This window comes from Bubalus kerabau, chromosome 1 (assembly GCF_029407905.1).
Source record: "Bubalus kerabau isolate K-KA32 ecotype Philippines breed swamp buffalo chromosome 1, PCC_UOA_SB_1v2, whole genome shotgun sequence".
NCBI lineage: Eukaryota > Metazoa > Chordata > Mammalia > Artiodactyla > Bovidae > Bubalus > Bubalus kerabau.
The window spans coordinates 101,520,729-101,544,001 of record NC_073624.1 but is presented as its reverse complement, the minus strand read 5'-3'; the positions used below and the strand labels follow the sequence as shown (position 1 = coordinate 101,544,001).

General features: G+C 37.4%; 1 protein-coding gene across 1 annotated transcript in view; it reads right to left on the bottom strand.

Annotated features, from left to right (window-relative positions):
• The window catches only part of EPYC (epiphycan), a 41,231-nt gene extending 32,124 nt beyond the window's left edge, over window positions 1-9,107 (bottom strand). The window contains exon 1 of the mRNA XM_055566392.1: window positions 8,943-9,107. Within this exon, the coding sequence (XP_055422367.1) occupies window positions 8,943-9,107 (165 nt within the window). The remainder of the gene's footprint in view (window positions 1-8,942) is intronic.
• Between the last annotated feature and the right edge of the window lie 14,166 nt (window positions 9,108-23,273).

Here is a 23,273-nt window from a genome sequence, read left to right as displayed (position 1 = left end):
ACACATTTACAAGATGGATGGCCTAGAACATAAACAAATTTCTTAAAAATTGCAACTTGTTCTGACACTGAGGCCTGAGAGAAATTTTTCCTTCATGTCCTCATGAAAGAGCATCATGTGATGTCGTCGTAAATGTCCCCGACACCATCCTACAACAAATACGGTCAAGTGCTTCGTGGGACCACATGGTATATATCTCTGCTCTTTACTGAAGATATGGGACCAGTGCAGGCTCAGTGAAGTAGAAGTAATTATGCAAGACTAAATAATGTGATAGAGGTACGGAGAAGTCTAATTACCTGGAAGGAGCCAAGAAAATTTCCTGGAGGATTGGAAGTTCATACCTTTCAGCAGAACCTCAATAAATATTAATACAGCCACTGAGTATGTTTCTGAGCAAAATCATTTACTCATGGGCAAGACCAATGATATTTTAGACCTAAGAGAAATGGACAATCAATACTGCAAACACTGATCCTGAAAATGTGAACACCAAATACCTGCTCGGTCAAAAGCACAATCTCAACTTAAGCCATTCAAAGAATACAGAATTTTGAACTATTTAGATTTTTTCGTGAACCTTTTGAAAAATTAATGAAATGTTTCCTTGGACCCTACACACTCAGGTTATTCCTTATAGCTTAGATACATATACCTATTTGCAATTATTCTTAAGTAATCTTAAACCATTTTTTCCTAAAAAATTAGGTAACTGTCAGTTGTCTATAAAGTTCACTTCTAGTTCACCATATTCACCCATCAGATCAGATCAGATCAGTAGCTCAGTCGTGTCCGACTCTGCAACCCCATGAATCACAGCACGCCAGGCCTCCCTGTCCATCACCAACTCCCGGAGTTCACTCAGACTCATGTCCATTGAGTCAGTGATGCCATCCAGCCATCCCATCCTCTGTCGTCCCCTTCTCCTCCCGCCCCCAGTCCCTCCCAGCATCAGAGTCTTTTCCAGTGAGTCAACTCTTCTCATGAGGTGACCAAAGTACTGGAGTTTCAGCTTTAGCATCATTCCTTCCAAAAAAATCCCAGGGCTGATCTCCTTCAGAATGGACTGGTTGGATCTCCTTGCAGTCCAAGGGACTCTCAAGAGTCTTCTCCAACACCACAGTTCAGAAGCATCAATTCTTCGGCGCTCAGCCTTCTTCACAGTCCAACTCTCACATCCATACATGACCACTGGAAAAACCATAGCCTTGACTAGACGGACCTTTGTTGGCAAAGTAATGTCTCTGCTTTTGAATATGCTATCTAGGTTGGTCATAACTTTCCTTCCAAGGAGTAAGCGTCTTTTAATTTCATGGCTGCAGTCACCATCTACAGTGATTTTGGAGCCCAGAAAAATAAAGTCTGACACTGTTTCCCCATCTATTTCCCATGAAGTGATGGGACCAGATGCCATGATCTTCGTTTTCTGAATGTTGAGCTTTAAGCCAACTTTTTCACTCTCCACTTTCACTTTCATCAAGAGGCTTTTGAGTTCCTCTTCACTTTCTGCCATAAGGGTGGTATCATCTGCATATCTGAGGTTATTGATATTTCTCCCTGCAATCTTGATTCCAGCTTGTGTTTCTTCCAGTCCAGCATTTCTCATGATGTACTCTGAATATAAGTTAAATAAAAGGGTGACAATATACAGCCTTGACGTACTCCTTTTCCTATTTGGAACCAGTCTGTGTTCCATGTCCAGTTTTAACTGTTTTTTCCTGACCTGCATACAAATTCCTCAAGAGGCAGATCAGGTGGTCTGGTATTCCCATCTCTTTCAGAATTTTCCACAGTTTATTGTGATCCACACAGTCAAAGGCTTTGGCATAGTCAATAAAGCAGAAATAGATGTTTTTCTGGAACTCTCTTGCTTTTTCAATGATACAGCAGATGTTGGCAATTTGGTCTCTGGTTCCTCTGCCTTTTCTAAAATCAGCTTGAACATCAGGAAGTTCACGGTTCACATATTGCTGAAGCCTGGCTTGGAGAATTTTGAGCATTACTTTACTAGCATGTGAGATGAGTGCAATTGTGCGGTAGTTTGAGCATTCTTTGGCATTGCCTTTCTTTGTTATTGGAATGAAAACTGACCTTTTCCAGTCCTGTGGCCACTGCTGAGTTTTCCAAATTTGCTGGCATATTGAGTGCAGCACTTTCACCCATAGAAGAATGTTTTTCTTTCTAAGAGTGCAGTATAAAATGCACGTGGCATTAAGTTCAGCCAAAACTGGTGCAAGTTAAAAGGACGATTACAAAATGGTAGAAAATGAAGGCAGGATAATATAATCTTTATTAGTTTGTTGGAAATTATATTCTGGTAAGAGAACATCAGGGACTTCCCTGGTGGCTCAGATGGTAAAAGCATCTTCCTACAATGCGTGAGACCTGGGTTTGATCCCTGGGTTGGGAAGACCCCCTGGAGAAGGAAATGGCAGCCCACTCCAGTATTGTTGCCTGGAAAATCCCATGGACAGAGGAGCCTGGCAGGCTGCAGTCCATGGGTCACAAAGAGTCGGACACGATTGAGCGACTTCACTTTCACTAAGACACTATCACTATGATTATATATTATGAATAACTGTAATCTTAGTCAAGCTACATAACTTCTCTTTGTCTCAACATTCTTATCTATTCGATGGGAATAATAATGGACTTCATTCTTTGGTTGGGAGAAATAAATGAGATAATACATGTGATATTCCTAGAATGGTACTGACATGCAATAAGTGCTCAGAATTAAGCTATTATCCATCAAGAAGGAAAACATCTGCATTTCAGTCTTATGGCTTATAACCAGTTCCTACTCATATCATTACGGTAAAATGAAAGCTAGAGGTAAAAACTGCAGCAACTTTATATCAGCAAATTTATGCACAGGATAATTTAAAACATTGTGATGGAATTTGTCATTGTTGTTTATTTACTAAGTCGTGTCTGACTCATTTGTGACGCCATGAACTGTAAACTACCAGGATCCTCTGTCCATGGGGTATCACAGGCAAAAATACTGGAGTGGGTTGCTCTTTCCTTCTCCAGGGGATCTTCCCAACCCAGGGATAGAACTTGCATCTCCTGCATTGGCAGGCGGATTCTTACTGCTGAGCCACCAGGGAAGCCCAGATGATGGAATTGCTGGGTCTAAAATATTTTTCTAACATATCCAGTGGATCCCAGATATTCTAGAGCTTCAGAAATCACGTAAGTCATCAGTCTGAAATATTAACTGCATATAATTTTCAAACCATTGGAAGAAATACTTTCCAACCACTGAGGAGGTAATGAATATACTACTACCAGTAAAAATTAATAAAGCTCTACTGAGATTCTAACCCTGGGAATCAAGGGTGGTTTGGCTAACTGACTAAATAAATCATTGGACTCATAAATGCAAGCCTTGCAGCCTTACAGTAATTCAAATGTGGCTTTCAGAAAAGCAGTTTAAATCACTACATATTTTATTAGTTTTCTGTTGCTGCATTGAAAATTGCTATCTGGGTCAGGAAGATCCCCTGGAGGAAGGGATGGCAACCCACTCCCGTGTTCTTGCCTGGAGAATCCCCATGGACAGAGGAGCCTGGCGGGCTACAGTCCATGGGGTTGCAAAGAGTTGGACATGGCTGAAGCGACTTAGCACACACACACACACACACACACACACACACAGTAGTTTGAAACTATACTCATTTTTAAATTCATAGTTTCTGTGGATCAGAAGTTCAAGAATGGCCTGACTGGGTTCTCTGCTTAAGGTCCCACAAGGCCAAAATAGAGGTGATGACCAGGGCTATAACCTCATGTGGAACTTGAAGTTTCCTGTATATTTAGAAATGGGTTTCTTCTACCCCCATAAACTTGCTGGCTATCAACTTCTCCTCAGCATTTAGAGACTTCCTGCATTCCTGCTCCATACACCCATCTATCTTTAAAGCCAGAAACAGATCATTTCCCTTGCACTGAATTTCTCTCGTGACTCCAATTTTGTCCCAAACCTCAAGACACTGACTTAAAAGGGCTCATGAGTTTAGGTCAGGCTAAGAAAATCTCCCTTTTTAAATTTCAAGTATGCCATAGAACATAACCTATTACAGGAGTGATATCCCAATATATTCAAGATGTTAAGAATTGTAAAGAGCTTGGATGCCTCCAGGAATGGGCCACTTAGGGCACATCTTAGAATTCTGCCTACCACATATATCAAAGGCCTTAAGTAATAATCATACCAAGTTTAGACCAAAGGATCAACTATATTAGCATAAGTTGCCAAGTCTTAGATTTTATAAGAAAGAAGATTGGTTTTAAAAGCAGTTATCCTGTCATTTTACAATTTTAGAATATCAAGTTGTCTTTTGTACAGATCAAACAAATTCTATGCAGAACCACACTCTTGGCATCAAGGACAAAGGAAAAAACAACAACAACAACAACTCAAGAATCTGATTCCCTCATTCTCGATGTGCATCATTTACTCTGAACTTTTTCATCAACGAGACCCTGTATGGGTGTGTTATCAGTGTTCACTCAAAAAGTATCCCATAAGATCAAGAACATGTGGAAACACTGCCTTTAATTTATAAAGATGAGATATATAAGTTTATTTGACTTTTCAGAATATAAACTTCCCAGACTGCATCCAAGAAATTCATGCCATGTTAATAAGATTCTAGAATCCATTCACATGACTGGAACTATTGGCTGTATTTCATATTTTCTCTAGGGAATTATATGGTAGTTGTTTATAATGAAATTTATAGTAATAATTTGTGAAGATCTGAACTAAAGTTCTGAATTTTGTTCCTCATGTCACCTTACTTTATCATATTGATTTGTTTGTTTTTGGATTTTTGCCATAGCTGGTGGGTGAGTGGATTGGTTGATTGATTTTTGCTACTGGACCAATTTCATAAATATCTTTTTAAAATTATATATAGCCTATGTTTTCAAGTGTGTTATACTTTCATAGCAGAAGATATTAAGAAGAGGTGGCAAGAATACACAGAAGAACTATACAAAAAAGATTTTCATGACCCAGATAACCACTATGGTGTGATCACTCACCTAGAGCCAGAAATTCTGGAATGCAAAGTCAAGTGGGCCTTAGGAAGTGTATCTATGAACAAAGCTAGTGGAGGTGATGGAATTCCAGTTGAACTATTTCAAAAACTAAAACATGATGCTGTGAAAGTGCTGCACTCAATATGCCAGCAAATTTGGAAAACTCAGCAGTTACTACAGGACTGGAAAAGGTCAGTTTTCATTCCAATCCCAAAGAAAGGCAATGCCAAAGAATGCTCAAACTACCTCACAATTGCACTCATCTCATACGCTAGCAAAGTCATGCTCAAAATTCTCCAAGCCAGGTTTCAACAGTACATGAACCATGAACTTCCATGTGTTCAAGCTGGATTTAGAAAAGGCAGAGGAACCAGAGATCAAATTGCCAACATCTGCTGGATCATTGAAAAAGAAAGAGTTCCAGAAAAACATCTATTTCTGCTTTATTGACTATGCCAAAGCCTTTGACTGTGTGGATCACAACATACTGTGGAAAATTTTGAAAGAGATGGGAATACCAGACCACCTTACCTGCCTCCTGAGAAATCTGTATGCAGGTCAAGAAGCAACAGTTAGAACTGGACATGGAAGAACAGACTGATTCCAAATAGGGAAAGGAGTATGTCAAGGCTGTATATTGTCATCCTGCTTATTTAACTTGTATGCAGAGTACATCATGCAAAATGCCAGCCTGGATGAAGCACAAGCTTGAATCAAGATTGCCACCCTTATGGCAGAAAGTGAAGAAGAACTAGAGCGCCTCCTGATGAAGGTGAAAGAGGAGAGTGAAAAAATTGGCTTAAAAATCAACATTCAGAAAACTAAGATCATGGCATCCAGTCCCATCACTTCATGGCAAATAGATTGGGAAGCAATGGAAACAGTGACAGACTTTATTTTGGAGGGCTCTAAAATCACTTCAGATGGTGACTGCAGCCATGAAATTAAAAGACACTTGCTCCTTGGAAGAAAAGCTATGACCAACCTAGACAGCATATTAAAAAGCAGAGACATTACACTGTCAACAAAGGTCTGTCTAATCATAGCTATGGTTTTTCCAGAAGTCATGTATGGACGTGAGAGTTGGACTATAAAGAAAGCTGAGTGCCAAGGAACTGATGCTTTTGAACTGTGATGTTGGAGAAGACTCTTGAGAGTCTCTTGGACTGCAAGGAGATCCAACCAGTCTGTCCTAAAGGAAATCAGTCCTGAATATTCATTGGAAGGACTGATGCTGAAGCTGAAACTCCAATGCTTTGGCTACCTGATGCGAAGAATTGACTCACTGGAAAAGTCCCTCATGCTGGGAAAGATTGAAGGCGGGAAGAGAAGGAGACAACAAAGGAAGAGATGGTTGGATGACATCACCAACGTGATGGACATGAGTTTGAGTAAGCTCTGGGAGTTGGTGATGGGCAGGAAAGCCTGGTGTGCTATAGTCCATGGGTTTGCAAAGAGTCAGACATGACTGAGCAACTGAACTGAACTGATAGCACATTTATATCTATATTTCTATCTATACATATGTCTATATCTATCACCTACCTAAAACCAGTTTTCTGATGATGACTTCGCCACAAAGGGTTATTAAATCAGTGATGATTGGTATATTTTATTTAACTATGAGGTGTTGTCCATGACTCTCTGGAACCCTCTGCTGTTTAGGTTTCTGAGCTTTCATAGGCCATTATGAAAATTAGAAATGTTTGCCTGAAGTAAGGGCTAGAGAATGTAAGGATATAATGCCACCTATTCAGTACCTTACAGAAAGGTTCTTATTCTAGAATAAGCAAACACTGAGGAAAGGTTGTCTACTAAATCATCTCTATATGGATATATTGATTAGCTTAATTTTTTTGATGGCAGGAAGAACTTTAGACTTTCATGAGAATGTGTAGGGCCTCTTGGGCAACAAAAAAAAATCCTTACAGTGAGGAATAACTTAAAAGCAGTCTGCACATAAAGTTCACTTCCTTCACAGTTTTCCCAGGGCATTAAAAAATGTGAAAGTGTTACTCACTTCTGCGACCCCATGGACTGTAGCCCACCAGGTTTCTCTGTCCACGGAATTCTCCAAGCAAGAATACTAAAGTGGGTAACCATTTCCTTCTCCAGGGGATCATCTCAACCCAGAGATCGAACCCAGGTCTCCTGCATTGCAGGCAGATTTTTTTATCATCTGAGCCACAAGGAAGGCTTAGTCTCAAAAGGTGTTTTCCCTACTGTGCATCTGTTCTTCTGAAGTGAATAAATAGCCCCTTGAATCCAAATTCCTCAGCTCTACTTAAAATAGAGAATTCACTTATGGTACTCACCAATCCTATGAAATATCTTTTGGAAGAATGACAAATAAGTTTAAAATCTTTATTTTAGTAGATAACAACACAAACATGCACTGTGGTTTTAAAAAAAATTTTATGCAATATGGAAAAAGGAGAAGGGCAGATGAGTTAAGTGCTGCAAACTTTCTTCTAATGCTCTGCATTGATGCAATAGAGATATCGACATCACATCAATAGCAAGATAGATATTAATAACTATAAATTCTCCACAGAAGGCCCCCTTCGTGTAATAGAAGGCACACAGTGAAATGAATCAACAGTGAATATTAATAAATATTTAAAAAATCATAACCAAATGTTCAGAAGAAGTCTCCTGCTATCAAGCCTGAAATTTCACTAAAAAAAAGAAGAGAACGATAAAGAGACAGAGGGAAAATGAGAGAAAGACAGTAAAAGAACAGGGTAGGGGGAGAAGATATAAAACTATTGTACAGTGAAAATCTAACTGTATTTAACAAGGCAATAAAAAGAAAGATGAGAACATTTACTATCTTAAAAAGGATGTATCTAAGTCTCATACAATTTAAATACATGCTTTTGTTTAAATATTTCATGTCCCTATTTATCAAAAGTTATTCTAAGGAGATTTGCACTTGAATGACTGCCCCAAATATGTTCTGATTCTGTAAAGGTGATGTAATTTCCCTTTCGGTTTATTTGTACTTAATTAGTTTTTGTCAATGTTGTGTGTTCATTACACTCCAACATTTCAAGGTCTGCTTGTTTTCTGATTCAGAAAAATTAGTCTGTATCCTTTAGTTATATAAAAAGCCTACCATTTAATTAGGAACATGTCATATTAGATTTAGGTAATGGTCTGTAACCTTGCCAATGCCTACATTACTGCTGTGAGTGATCAGTCATTTAGGGAAGCGTATTTTCACTTGGAAAAAAGTAAAGTTTAAAACCATTGTCCCTTTTTTGCATTCTTTTAGTTTTCTTCTATTACATTTTAATCTCTCACATCTTTTTTCTTCACTTCAAACTTTCCAAACTTCTTTATCATTATAGGTGTACTATTTGAATTCACCTTTCTCTCACTGATTGCCTCTTTCTCTGTTCTAACTTGATAGAAACTCTTATTTTTCAACTTTATGAGGAGATGTAAAGAAAATGAAATGAAGAATAAAAAAGAAAAGAGTCTTCCAATGTTAACCTCCATCACACTGAACATGTTCTGGAGAAGATGTTAATATGAAATTATTAAGTTGGAACATTTCAGTGTATGTTCTAAGTTGCTCAGTTGTGTCTAACTCTTTGCAACCCAATGAACTGCAGCCCACCAGGCTCCTCTGTCCGTGGGGTTTTCCAGGCAAGGATACTGGAGTGGGTTGCCATTTCCTCCTCCAGGGGATCTCCTGGAACCAGGCACCAAATCTGTGTCTCCTGCATCTCCTGCATTGGCAGGCAGTTCTTTACCACTGAATCACCTGGGAAGCCAGGACCATCTCTACTTCTAAGTAAACAAAAATCTATTTGAAGAGAAGAAACCCCAATAATTCCTTATATAATGCTTAAAAAATCTCAAGAGCTGGAGGAATCAGTTACCTCAGCTCGCCCCATTGGAATGTTCTCATGGCTGTACAGATGACCCAGGTCTTCTAAGGCGGCATCGTATGTCTCTGAGTCGTAGTTGATGGATTCTCGAGTCGGGGCAGTCACAGCAGCATCCAAGATGACAAGTCCCACAATGAGGCTTGCTAATGCTTTCATTTTTCAAACTTTCCTAATCATAAAACATTGGAACACATAAATATTTAATTGCTAACAACTTATGAATAGTTTGCACTAAATAGGAATGAAGTATCACTGTCAATACTGAGAAACTCCAGCTGGTAGTTTTCTTTCAATGGATAATTTATAACATAACATGTGTAACTGTGTGGACTCTGAGGACTACCGCTGCCACGTATTCAAATTAATTCACAAACCTACACACATTTTTGCAGTAGATACTGTAATTACAATAAACTGATTTTATTTTACAAAGAAACATGGAGAAAAAGAGATGCAGAAAGACTGTGATAAACTTAGGTGGCTCAGATGGTAAAGAATCCACCTGCAATGCGGGAGACCTGGGTTTGATCCCTGGATGGGGAAGATCACCTGGAGAAGGGAACAGCTACCCACTCCAGTATTCTGGCCTGGAGAATGCATGGACTATATGGTCCATGGGATTCACAAACAGTTGGACACGACTGAGCGACTTTCACTTTATTCACAAAAGCCTTCACATTATCTAAGTTTCACCACTTACTAAGCATGAAGTTATTTCATCAGCTCTGGGATGCAGAGCTGATGATGATGATAATTACTATAACTGTCATACCATTTTAAAAATGAGGAAACCAAGACAGAGTTGGCTAGTAATACAACTAAGTCTGTTTCTTGTTCATTTAAGCCCAAGGCTTTTTCCAGACAAAATAATGAAGGCTTTTTTTTTTTCCTTCTTTGTTGCCTCTGGGTGTCATTAATACACACATAATTTAATATGTACATACATAAAATTAATACTTCATGCAATATTTTCAAAATTTGTTCTTAACTAAATGGAGGCGATAAGAAAAACCATTTTTCCTTTAGTCCTTGGTGTTTTATTTCAATTCTTAATGGCTATTTAAAGTTTAGATTCAGAATCAATGGGAATACATGTTAAAAAGTCACCGTTTAGCAAGATTTCCTTAGAGGAGCATTTGCACACACATAAGATTAGAGCAATGTTTTATAATTCTTTAATTAATATAATTCTTATTTTCCATGGTAGCATCACACATTTGGGAGAATCAGTCAATATCTTATCATTTTAATTATTTTAATTCTGTATATACTCCTTTGAATACAGTGTAGTTTAGAAAAAAATCTCTTAGCATAATTTTAAATGTTTAAATTAAGCCTATCAAAAGTGTTACCTCGTGATCATTTGTTGAGGAACAAAATATTTGTAAAACTTTTTATCAAGCATGTCTAATTTTAAAGGTTTTGTATTTCAGATACACTTCTTGGATTTACTTATGAACAGTACGTGTGGTTTTGTACCTACACAGACATATAAAAAGGAATTCATGGTAAATACTACCTTTAAACTTGAATGCACTGGCAGACCAACTGACCTTCAGTTACTTGAAAGAAAGTCTTTATGAAGCAGGTTTAGGCAGAAGCATATGGAATTCCTCTGAGAATAAGAAGTAGTACAAGGAGCTCCTTTTTATCCCCTCCTATGCTTTTTTCAAATAAATTTTATTCGCACAGGATAAACTAAACCTCTGTTTCACCTGCCTTTGCAGAAGGTTTTGCACAATCTCAGATTTGAAACTGTATTATGCAGTCACCAACAAAGTCCTGCTTAATAAAACCGTGTGATTTGCAAATCTCTCAAGAACCAATCTCCATATTCAGGTGGGAAGCAGTAACAATGGTCAACACTAATCTAAGAAGTATATATTTTCCTTGTATATTTCTGGTGAGTTTCATTGTTCAAAAAAATTATGCACTTGCTTATTTTTTCTCACTTCATACTATAAAGATCTGCATATTAGAATTTACTTGCATTTGACATATCCCCTAAAGATATCACCAATAAGGCAGTCTGTGAACCTTAGAAATATGAAGAACACATATCCATGTGTAGATAAAAAGCATATCTCTTCCTTCAAATACTTACATTAGTGTTTAATGTAGTGGCTTGTTGAAACTTTGAACTAACTGTCTACTTTATGCCATCTAATGATATTTTAATAGCATATACTTATATAAAGCTTTAAAATATATAGCTTAAAAAGGCATTCTAATTGCACAATCCTAATATGATCATCAGTACATTTTAAACACCTGATTCTTATAATTTTCTTCTTTTGTATAATATTTCAATCAATAACAGCCAATAGTGCCTGTCAATACTAGCAAAGAATGTGTTCTGTATCAGGGCACCTGATTTAAGGACTATATTGGAAACAACTATAATTTTATTGGCATCTGTCATGGCTATTGAGATAAACTCTTTTGCTGTATGTTTTTAATTCCTAAGCTAATTCAGAATTTTGGATTTCCCAAGAATAATATATAAAAGGAGCAAACTAAACCCAATCCATTGAAGTTCACCATGAAACACTAAAGCAAGGTGAATTTTTTTTTTTTTCAAAGGTTGTTATAGTAGGAAAAAAGTCTAAAACCCAAGAAAAAGGCAAGTGTAAAAACTTACCTTTGGCTCCGACTTGTTGAAATGGCACGCAGGGACTGAGGATGCCGTCCCAGTGGTATTTGCCCCTGACCAATGGTTGTGAATTCTGGTCTGTGGGAGGTGGAATTTATAACACTCAGTTTTCTGTTTGGAAAAGCTCACCTTGGGAAATGCTTCTCAGTCTTTAAAAAAACCCAAATTATTTTATAATCACTCAAATTAAGCAGCAGAAGCCAAATTACATAGTACATAAAGCTCCTGAAATTATGTTAAAGGAATTCTGATTGCAAATGTGTCACCTTAGAAATTTTTAATGGAAAAAGTTTGTTTTACCATACATCAACATAAATAAATTTAAACTAAAAAAAATAAAAATAAAAAAAATTTTTTTAAGTTTGTTTTAACATATCTCGTCTACAACACATTCAGCAGTTAAGGGAAGACATTAATGTACACAGTGATGCTATAAATGGATATTTCAGAAATGTTCTAAGAAGAAAGAATTTTACCAAGCCTTGCACATCTTGAATTGTTTATTTTCAATTTTCATTGACATTAACAGAAATTTAGTAAATGTTGCAAAAACCTTACCTATATAATGTTGGGTAAGGAAAAGAAACAAAAGAAAACAAATTATTTTGATTGCTTGGAATGCTTTGAGAGCAAACAATAACCTCTTGCATGATTATCTTTTTAAAAAATTATGCCCAGAAATAATGCATAAATATGATCTGAGTGTTTTGAAAAGAAGGCTCCATTTCTTCTCTTTTATCTATCAATAAGAGCCCAAAAAATCAAATTACATTAAAAACTTTTTTGCCCCAGAATACAAGATTTATTTTAGGCTTTTGGTACCTAACGTGTTTTGTGAAGCTGAGTTTTATTACAGGTATATATAGAAAATATTTGTATTAAATTTCTCTTCTTCTCTTTCACTCACACTGCAAAAGTTCTAGAGAAAACTTAAACTTCCATCTGGTATTCTGGTATGTCTTATGTAAATCTAGGCATCTGGCTCTCACCTGTACACCAGGAATCTTTCCTTCATGACCAGAGGTGAATAGCTTCCCTGGATTTTGAAAGCAGGTTTGGTCCTGGACAAACCGACGGAGGAGATGGTCTGTCTTCAGAACACTCATTCCCCTTTCTGGTTCCCTCCGATATTTCGTCCTTCCAACTGCTTTGCCCATCTCTTCAGGGCACTCTCAGTCATTATCCCCATCATCTGTACCTGGTTACAGATAATTTGTTCTCAGTGTGAATTGTTGTTCTCAGGGTCAGCTTTATTGATAATGGAAGCAGTGATGAAATGTAAAGGATGAAATCTACACAGACCTCTGGAACAGTAGTGAAGCCATCTTGAGGCAGTGGTTTCCTCCTGGCAGCCGTGCACGCTTTCAGTCTCACCACATCATCTAGAGGCTATTTTCAGAGCATTTCTGGAAAGAGGCATTTCTGTCCTTTAAACCAGGCATCCCCAACCCCAGGGCCACACCTGTTAGAAACCTACCTGTTAGAAACTTACACAGTAGGAGGCGAGCAGCAGGCAAGTGAGCAAAGCTTCATCTGCTCCCCATCACTGGCATTACTGCCTGAACTGTCCCCCACTCTTCCCATGGAAAAATTGTAAAATTGTCTTCCACAAAAACCAATCCTTGATGCCAAAAAGGTTGGGAACTGCTGCTCTAAGTTACTGATGTTTCAGTGATGTCTTCCATAGGCCCCAGAACACTCCCCGCAAATGCAGTTTTTTCATGATGATTCCATAGCCAAATTACTTGTGTTATATATAGAACTATATATAGAATTAATATTATGTTGACAATTACTAGTTTTAATATAGAATTGACAGCAAAAATGATCATTTGTGAGTTTTCTTCCAAGTTCTCTTTCTTTATAAAAATGGAAATTGTCATACTGAGTGAAGTCAGACACAGACGAATATCATATGATATCACTTAGATGTGGAATCTAAAAAAAGGGCACATGTGAACTTATTTATAAAACAGAAGTAGAGTCACAGATGCAGAAAACAAGCCTATGGTTATTGGGGGTAATGGGAAGAGGGATAAATTGATAGATTGGGATTGCCATATACACACTGCTATAAATAAAATAGATAACTAATAGGAACCTACTGTGTAACACAGGGAACTCTACACTCTGTGATAACCTATCTGGGAAAAATCTAAAACAGGGTGAATATATGTATATGTATAACTCAGCCATTTTGCTGTACCCCTGAAACTAAAACAACTTTGTAAATCAACTGTACGCCAATATTTTTTTTAAGGGACAATTCTTAAAGAACTTTCTCTTATTCTTACCTGGACCCTCTCCAATATTTCAAAACTGTTTTGAACTCTGGGAGCTCAAATTTGTAACAGCCTCCTGAGGATCTAATCTGCACTGAACAATGAGGGAGGATTAATTACCAGTTCCAGCCTTTCATATCCCTGGTAAATATCTTCTAGTTTCATGATAATTTTCTTAATAGAGCCTGAACTTGGTCATCAGATATACTCAGGAGATCAGTTATTATGGCTATTTGTATTATCTAGTAACTGAGGCTTTATCCCTTTTAAGTCCCCCAAAATTTTATCAATACAAATCCTTTTGGCTATAACTCTCTACACAGTTAACTAAATACCATCCTTCTTGCTGAGACAGAATTAATTTTTAAACAGAATGGTCTTGTACTAATGATTCCCTTCTCTCTGTTCTGTAGCAGTGGTGAGCAGAAAGGAGCAGTCACTCCGAGGGCAGCCCACAACTCTCTGCCCTTGTTTCAGCTCCCAAAGACCACATCAGTAAGACTCAGCAGGAGGGTACAGATGTCCCACTCCTTTGAGTATAAGAAGTAAAACCATTGCCTGCATGATTAACTCTGAAGAATCCCCTTGTTGCCTCAAATACCTAGTCATCATCAGACATTCGCAGCTCTTGTAAGTCTTCTAGCATCACCATACTCTCATGTATTAAAACAATGGGCTGCCTGTGTTCCATAGTCCTAGCCAGTCTCCTCTTCCAGTATTCTTTCAAGCCTGATCTCCGATCCAAAAATTCTCCTTTGTCCTCAGTTTCTTTTGAAAAATCCCCCTCTGTTTTTCTTAATCTTAAAAATCTGGCTGTCTCCCAAGAAACGTTTCCCACTGTAGTCCTTAAAGTAAAAGCTGTGCTTCTTCTTTACTCACATGACATAAAGATGGAGGGACGTTCCCTGCTCTACATCTTCTCTTCCAAATGATTTCTTCTCTTTACTCTTAAAAAAATAACTTCATCCATTCTGAAACTCATGACACTTGGTTTAATTATCTGCAACCTCTTCCTGTCATCAACTGCTGGACCTCCTAGTCAAGCCTCTCCTTGTCTATGACTTTGACTCCTGGGTCCCTCATACTCTCTACTGATACCCCGTGATCATGTCCAATGATATGCTTCTATGTGCATAATCCACGTACCACCGTGGCCTTCAGTTCAGTTCAGTTCAGTTCAGTTCAGTTGCTCAGTTGTGTCTGACTCTTTGCGACCCCATGAATCGCAGCACGCCATGCCTCCCTGTCCATCACCAACTCCTGGAGTTCACCCAGACTCACGTCCATTGAGTCGGTGATGCCACCCAGCCATCTCATCCTCCGTCGTCCCCTTCTCCTCCTGCCCCCAATCCCTCCCAGCAGCAGGGTCTTTTCTAATGAGTCAACTCTTCGCATGAGGTGGCCAAAGTACTGGAGTTTCAGCTTTAGCATCATTCCTTCCAAAGAACATCCAGGGCTGATCTCCTTCAGAATGGACTGGTTGGATCTCCTTGCAGTCCAAGGGACTCTCAAGAGTCTTCTCCAACACCACAGTTCAGAAGCATCAATTCCTCAGTGCTCAGCTTTCTTCCCAGTCCAACTCTCACATCCATACATGACCACAGGAAAAACCATAGCCTTGACTAGACGGACCTTTGTTGGCAAAGTAATGTCTCTGCTTTTGAATACGCTATCTAGGTTGGTCATAACGGAGTTGCCTTATCTTCTCATGTGAAGTTACCCACTGTTATTGTCATAACCCCAGCTTGTCATCACCAGGCATGACATAATCCTATTACTGAGGTATTGTTATTTTTCCCTTTGCCTCAGGAAAACGCCATTCCACAGACTCTGTCTCTTTTTCACTATTTATTAAATTTCCTATCTTCAGATTCCTCCTTAGCTTTTAGATTTGATGGACCATTATCGTAATTACTCCCTTTCAAGCACTTTCTGCTCTCTTTCTTCTTTTTCTTTCATCAAACTCATTTATGAAAACTTAAATTTTGGTTAAACACAACTCCCAACCCTCTTCTCTCTTGCATCTGGGCAGCTGTATATTACTAATGAAAATCACCTACAGCAATTGATGTCACTTTAAATTCTTAAAAATAAGCTTCAACCCTAGCCAGCAGATCTACCATTTTTCTGATGTTGATTCCCTTCCCAGTTCTCTAAGATGACTACATTACATTTCCGTTGTCCTTAAACACATCCTATATTCTGTTTCTCCTGAAAAACATCAGCAGAGTAATAGTGAAAGTCATTAGAGAAATGTTCAATTAACTCATTATAAAACCCACCTGCACGTATGTGTGTTTTTGTTTTGCTTTCTGTGACGGTGGAAGAAGTAAAGTAAATTCCCCAAACGGGATCTAATTCCCTGTTTCTCTTCTCAAGATCTGCTGCTGCTGCTAAGTCACTTCAGTCGCGTCTGACTCTGTGTGACTCCATAGACGGCAGCCCACCAGGCTCCCCCATCCCTGGCAAGATTCTCCAGGCAAGAACACTGGAGTGGGTTGCCATTTCCTTCTCCAATGCATGAAAGTGAAAAGTCAAAGTGAAGTCGCTCAGTCGTGTCCGACTCCTAGCGACCCCATGGACTGCAGCCTACCAGGCTCCTCTGTCCAGGAGATTTTCCAGGCAAGACTACTGGAGTGGGTCTATGCTTCTTTAATTGTCTCCTCTTGCTCCACTAGCTCCCCTCTCTATTATTGGATGTAGAAACACACACAGCCTGTGCATAGTCAAGCAGATATTCTATGCTGAGTGAAAGTACAAAATACCATGGGTACAGTAGTAACTATCAGAGCATATGCCACTTCTAAAATAAAATTCAAAATCAAATTATTTTAAAACACTCCAGGGTCCAAAACTGTATATCTACAGACTTGAGTCATCCTATAAATTCTACAATTATGACTTCAGATGGTATGTCTCATCGTTAAAAGTAATGGCTCTTAGATTCCACATTTTCATCCTACTTATATTCCATTTCTTTGTCCCCTTTACAGAAAAAAAAAAATTCTCAAACTAATGGTTTGCATTTACTGTTTCTTCTTGCTCTTTTCTTATCTGCTCTTCTTTCTAAAGCAGTTCAGGGTTCTGTATGGATAATTCTCTGGCTTCGTCCCGATTGCTGTCCTAGCAACCCACCTTGGTTTCCATATCTCATTGGCTATGCCTTCTCAATTCCGTTCTCAACTTTCTCTTTCCCTATCCGGCCTGTAAATGTTGGAGTACCTTAGCTTTTAGTCTTTGGGTGACCTCATCTCTTTCCACTCTAAAATTACAACAAAAACAAAATTTTAAGAATAACTACCATTGTGAATGCTCACTATGGGCCTGGCATTATTATCCTCACTTACTGGAGAAGTATCTAAGGTCCAGGAAGATTAAATGACTTCAGCTAGTAAGAGGCAGAGCCAGAATCAAAGCTGAAGTCATCTGGCAGCAAAGCCCAAGTTTTTAACCACAACTTTGAACCACCACCTTATGTATAAATCTCCCACTGCTGCCTCTCCAATCTTCACAGCTCAGTCTGAGCTGCCATTTCTTTTCTTGTATGCCATTGACTACTTAGAACTTGACATCTCCACTTGGGTGTCTAATCATAATATACCCGAAATAATGGCCTTAGGACCCACCCTAAACTCTGTCCCTTTACTCTACACTTTATTAAATGATAATCACATCTCTCTAGTTGGCTCCAGCTCAAAGCCTTACAATTATTGTAGAATCCTTCCAATTCTTTACTGTGTCCCATCCAATCCATCAAAGAGCTCAGTTCTACTTAAAATATAGTTCATTCCACTGTCTTCTCTCACCTGAACTACCAAAAAAGCATGCTACTGGGTCTCCTTGCTTCCTGTTTTGTATTTCTATTGTTTATTCTCCAAACACCAGCTGCTGCTGCTGCTAAGTCACTTCAGTTGTGTCTGACTCTGTGCGACCCCATAGATGGCAACCCACGAGGCTCCCCCGTCCCTGGGATTCTCCAGGTGAGAACACTGGAGTGGGTTGCCATTGCCTTCTCCAATGCATGAAAGTGAAAAGTCAAAGTGAAGTCGCTGAGTCTTGTCCGACTCTTAGCGACCCCATGGACTGCAGCCCACCAGGCTTCTCCATCCATGGGATTTTCCAGGCAAGAGTACTGGAGTGGGATGCCATTGCCTTCTCCACCAAACACCAGCAAGAGTCATTTAAAACATAAATACATAAAACTCCACATCTTTTTCACTGGAAGGGTTCAGTAGCTTTATATTTCTCTTTGAACAAAATCTAAACTCCTGACCCATGTCCCAGAAAGTTCCCCATCAGCTGGAGCCCACCTCCTTCTCCATGCCTAGATCAAGCACCTCTCCCTCAGTCTCTCTACTGCAGTCATATGAATGACCTTTCTGTTGTCAAGTCACACCCAATCATTGTTTCCTCCAAGTGTTGATTTTCACGGCACCTGTTACAACCTGCTATTATATTTTTTCTTTTCTTATATACGTCTCTCTTAGGTGAATACTAGCTTCACGAGGCATCAACTCTACTAGTCATAGTCACAGTTGTATCCTTAATGTCTAAAATAGTTCCTGGCCCACAATTTGTGCCCAGTGTTTCTATGTGAATCAGTCAATTAATGATTGTATGAAATCAAATGCATAGTAATTCAAAGTAATAAATAATAAATAATGTAGTTTTTTTTTTTTAACTACATTTCTCTCTTTCCAGAGAGCTTTCTTTTTGTTGATGCTGTAATTAGTGATCTTCCACATAGAGGTGGTAGCTACATCTGCTCCATACCTTATATCATTTTAGGTTAAAATCAGAGAAGATGAGAATTCTTCGTTCTCATAACCCGAGAAAATATTTTCTTTTGTACTATTGATTCTGATCAAATCATAGGCTCACCACTCAAAAATCAAACAAGCAAAAAGATAACAATGGGGTTGGGAGAATACAGTGTCTATTTGGTTGAATCCTTACCTCATTTGAGCCTCTGCTTAATGTTACCTCCTCGGTTACTCCTTCCCTGAGCACTCCATCTAAAAGTGAATGAACTTCTTCATAACACTCATAACTATATGACATAAATGCATAAATTATTAGTTTATTTATTTTCTCCACCAGAATGTTATCTCCACAAAACATGGCTTATCAGTTTTATTTATTGCTGTACTTCTAGTCCATTACACATATTAGGCATTCAGTAAATATTTGTTGACTTAGACCTTTGGCCAAATGCTTTCTCCTTGAGCTTGTAACAGACTGAAAAGGGAGTGAATGGTAGTTCCCAGCAAAAACTAGTGAAAGAAGAGTGAATTTGTCATGCATCACAAAGTCTTTGAACTTTTATGCATGGACTTTGTAAAAACTATTTTGGCTGTTTCTTTTGCTCAGTTTCTGATTCTTATCTGTCTTCTAACGAATTGGATGTAAGATATATATAAATCATTGAAAACCAAAATGTTATGTAGTATCATTAAATCTCTGCTTCATGTATAGCATATGTATATATTCTATTTTCCTTGTCATTCTGGCATTACTCATGCTTAATCAGTAAAATTTAAAATAACAATTTTAGATACTGTTAATGCTTATTTTATCATAATTTAGACTCTGAATTGTTACATTTTACTTGTCATTTTTACGTTGCATTTTTTAAAAAGCTTATTATTTTGGTACAATTTATACATACTCATCATTATGAAAATTCAAGGACTATAAGTTTTGAGAAAAAGACCCAATAATCATCCACATGCTTACCACACAAAATGTTATTATCTCTGCATATTTAGAGATAAAAAAGGATGAAAAATATAAGTACAGATAATAAGATATAATAATGATATATTATTTATATAAGGAATTGGTAAAAGTTTAATAGACATTTTATCCAAAAAATTCAAAATTATTCATTTAAATATTAAAAATTATGAAATTATTGAGTTAAATCTTTAAAAAATATTTCTAATTTTTATGTACTCATTTATATTTGCACTTCTTTTCACTTTCCAATTTTGTTATATTTTACTTATCAGAGACTGGCAATTTTTCTTATTGTCTGAATACATGTTTGCTTACTTTAGCCAACATAGTCTAATGTCTCCTGCATTTTTATTTGCAGATTATAGCACATTTAATCTTCAAATCTTCAAAATGACCTCATGAAGTAGTTTGTATTATTAATTTGCCCAAGGTTATAGACCTAAGACTTGTCAGAGTTGAAACTATAAGAATGTAGATCCAGACCATTTATTTGTCACATTATACAATTATATGTCTTATGTTGAACTTTAGATATATGCACTATAGTATTTAATATGAATGACTCATTCTTTTTTATTCACATCTGCTTCAGTGTTGAATGTACAATTTTGATAGAACTCTTTTGAAAGTATATTCACTTCTTTCTCATATGTGCTATGTTCCCTGAGTACTTGCTTTTTTTTTCTTTCTTTCTTTTTTATATCTGTGAATATTTTACTCTAAGGACAAATTGGTAGAATATTCTTAGGTCACATTTTTCTTAGAATATTGAGACATTGCTTCATTGTCTTCTGGCACTAAAAGTTGCAGTGGAAAAGTCTGAAGCCAGCCTAGTTATTTTCCACTGCTTAGGTTACTTACTTTTCCTCTCTGGACACTCAAGATGTTTTCTAGACTTTGAATATTGGTAACATCACAAAAGATGGCTTGCCCTTTACAGTTTTGTCAATCTTTACCAAAGAAGAAGTTTCATTTTTCACTTGCAGGTTAATTAGTATTCTTAATTTCAGGACAAATCTCATCTAATATACCTTTGAAATTTTGTTTCTGTTTAATTCCTTGTAATCATTTTCTGGAGTAATAATTGTGTTATATTGAAACTCATTTTGCTTTGTTCCATCACCATCAGTTTTTACTCTAATCAGTTTTTTATTATCTCAATATTTTCTGTATATTTTCTTAACGCTGCCACTCTTCCACAGATTTTAGTAAATATTTTAAAGTATGCCCAAAGGAAACTTAACAGTGTCCTCCATGGGGAGCTACTCTACCCTATCTTACTTGAGCAAAGAACAATCGGACAATTCCAGACCGTGCTAGACTTGTCTGTCATAAACAATGAGAAAACAGGGGCTAAGGAATGTTTTGAAAACCACATTTCAGGGACTAAGGTCTATTAAAAATCTGAGATTTATTATAAGAATATAGAATTCTTACCCTTCCCAACATCTTACAGCCACCTCAACAGGGCTTCAATATTAAAACAGGTCATAAGTGAGTCACAGATTATAAATGAGAATCACAGATTCTATTTAAGAAGGAGTCCCTAGGGAAACCCAAAAGCAACAGGAAAAAAAAGTCTGACCAGGAAACTAGAGAAAATCTAAGCTTCTGGCAATTACAATTATGGCAAACACTGAACACAACCCAACTCCTAGTCAGATTAACATAAAATGTCACAGTAAAAGCTTAATTACTTCAATGACTATTACTCAATACATCATGTCCAGCTTTCAGCAAAAAATTACAAGGTATTCTAAAAGATAAAAAACAAAGAAACAATCTGAAGAGACAAAACAAGTTTTGAGATAAAGAGATAACACAACTCAAATATGACATGAATTTTGAAATTATCAGAGAACTTAAAACTATTATGTTTAGTATTTTAAAGACTTCATTGGAAAGCATACGCAACTTTCAAGAACAGATGGGTGATATAAATGGAGGGACAGAAACTCCCAAGAAAGAGTATCAAGCAATTTTTTTTTACCCATCACACTGCATGGCTTAGGGGATCTTAGATCCTAACCAGGGATCAAACTTCAGGGCCCCCGCAGTTTAAGCACTGAACTACCAGGGAATTCCCAAAAGGAAAGTATAGAAGTCACAGATACTCTAATAGACATGAAGAATTCTTCTGATGGTCTCATAAGTAGACTAAACATGGCAAAGGAAAGAACTGGTGACTCTCAAGATATGCCAATAGAAACTGCCAAAAGTGAAATGCAAAGAGTAAAAAAAAAGTCAAAGAACCAGAATAACCAAGGCATGTTTGAGAATTTAAAAAGGTGTAAAATATGTATAATAAAAAACATGAGAAAGACAAAAATGACAGGAAGGAGCAGCAGAAATATTTGAAATACTAATAATAGAATTTTCTAAAGTTATTTACAGACACCAAACTACAGATTCAGGAAACTTAGAGAACAACAAGCAGAAAATAAATACTAAGAAATCTACACCTAAGCATATTAAATACCAGAAAACCAAAGACAAAGAGGAAATCTAGAAAAAATTACTAAACAGTAGAGGAAACCATCTCTAGAGGAGTAGGAATAAGAATTACATTGGATGCAAGCAAGAAGTGAATGAAGTGAAATATTCAAAGTGTTGAGGGGGAAAAAAAGACCCTAAATTCTTGAGTTATGTATTTGTTTAACCTATCTTTTGGGCCCGCCTGCCAGTGCAGGAGACATAAGAGATGCGGGTTTGATCCCTGAGTTGGGAAGACTCCCTAGAGGAGGGCATAGCAACCCACTCCAGTATTCTTGCCTGGAGAATCCCATGGATAGAGGAGCCTGGGGCTACAGTCCATAGTGTCACAACAAGCCAGACATGACTGAAACAACTTAGCACACCCATGCAACCTATCTTTCAAAAGTGAAAGAGAAATAAAGACTCTTAGACAAACATATACTGAGGAAATCTGTTACCAGTAGATCTGCCTTGCAAGAAATATTAAAAGAAGTCTCAAGAGAAGAATGATATAGGTCAGAAACTTGGACCTAAATAAATCAAGGAAGAGCATAAGGGAAGGGATAAATAAAGATGAAATTAAATACTTTATTTATCTTATTCTTAATTTAATAGATAATAGTTTGTTTAAATAATCATAGCAATAATGTTTTAGGTGATTATAGCATATAGACAAATAAATGACAACAATATTGTAAAGGATGGAAGGAAGGAGTTGGGAATACTCTGTTTACAGCAGTTTTATTTATAATCACCCAAAACTGGAAGGACTCAAGATGTCTTTCAAAGGTGAATGAATATACAGTGCTATATCTGTACAATGAAGCATTATTAAAATAATTTTTTAAATGAGAGATCAAATGATGAAGTAACTTGTAAAAATTTGAATACATGTTGCTAAAGGAAAGAAGACAATCTTTAGTCTACATCAGTGGTCCCCAACTTTTTTTGGCATCAGGGACTGGTTTCATGGAAGATGGCTTTTTCATGGACCAGGTGAGGGGGTGGTTTTGAGATGATTCAAGTGCACTACCTGTATTGTGCATGTTATTTCTGTTATTACATCACCTCCACCTCAGATTGTCAGGCATTTGATCCCAGAGATTGGGGACTCTTAATCTACATATTGTATGATTCCAACCATATGGCAGTCTGCAAAAGGGAAAACTGTGG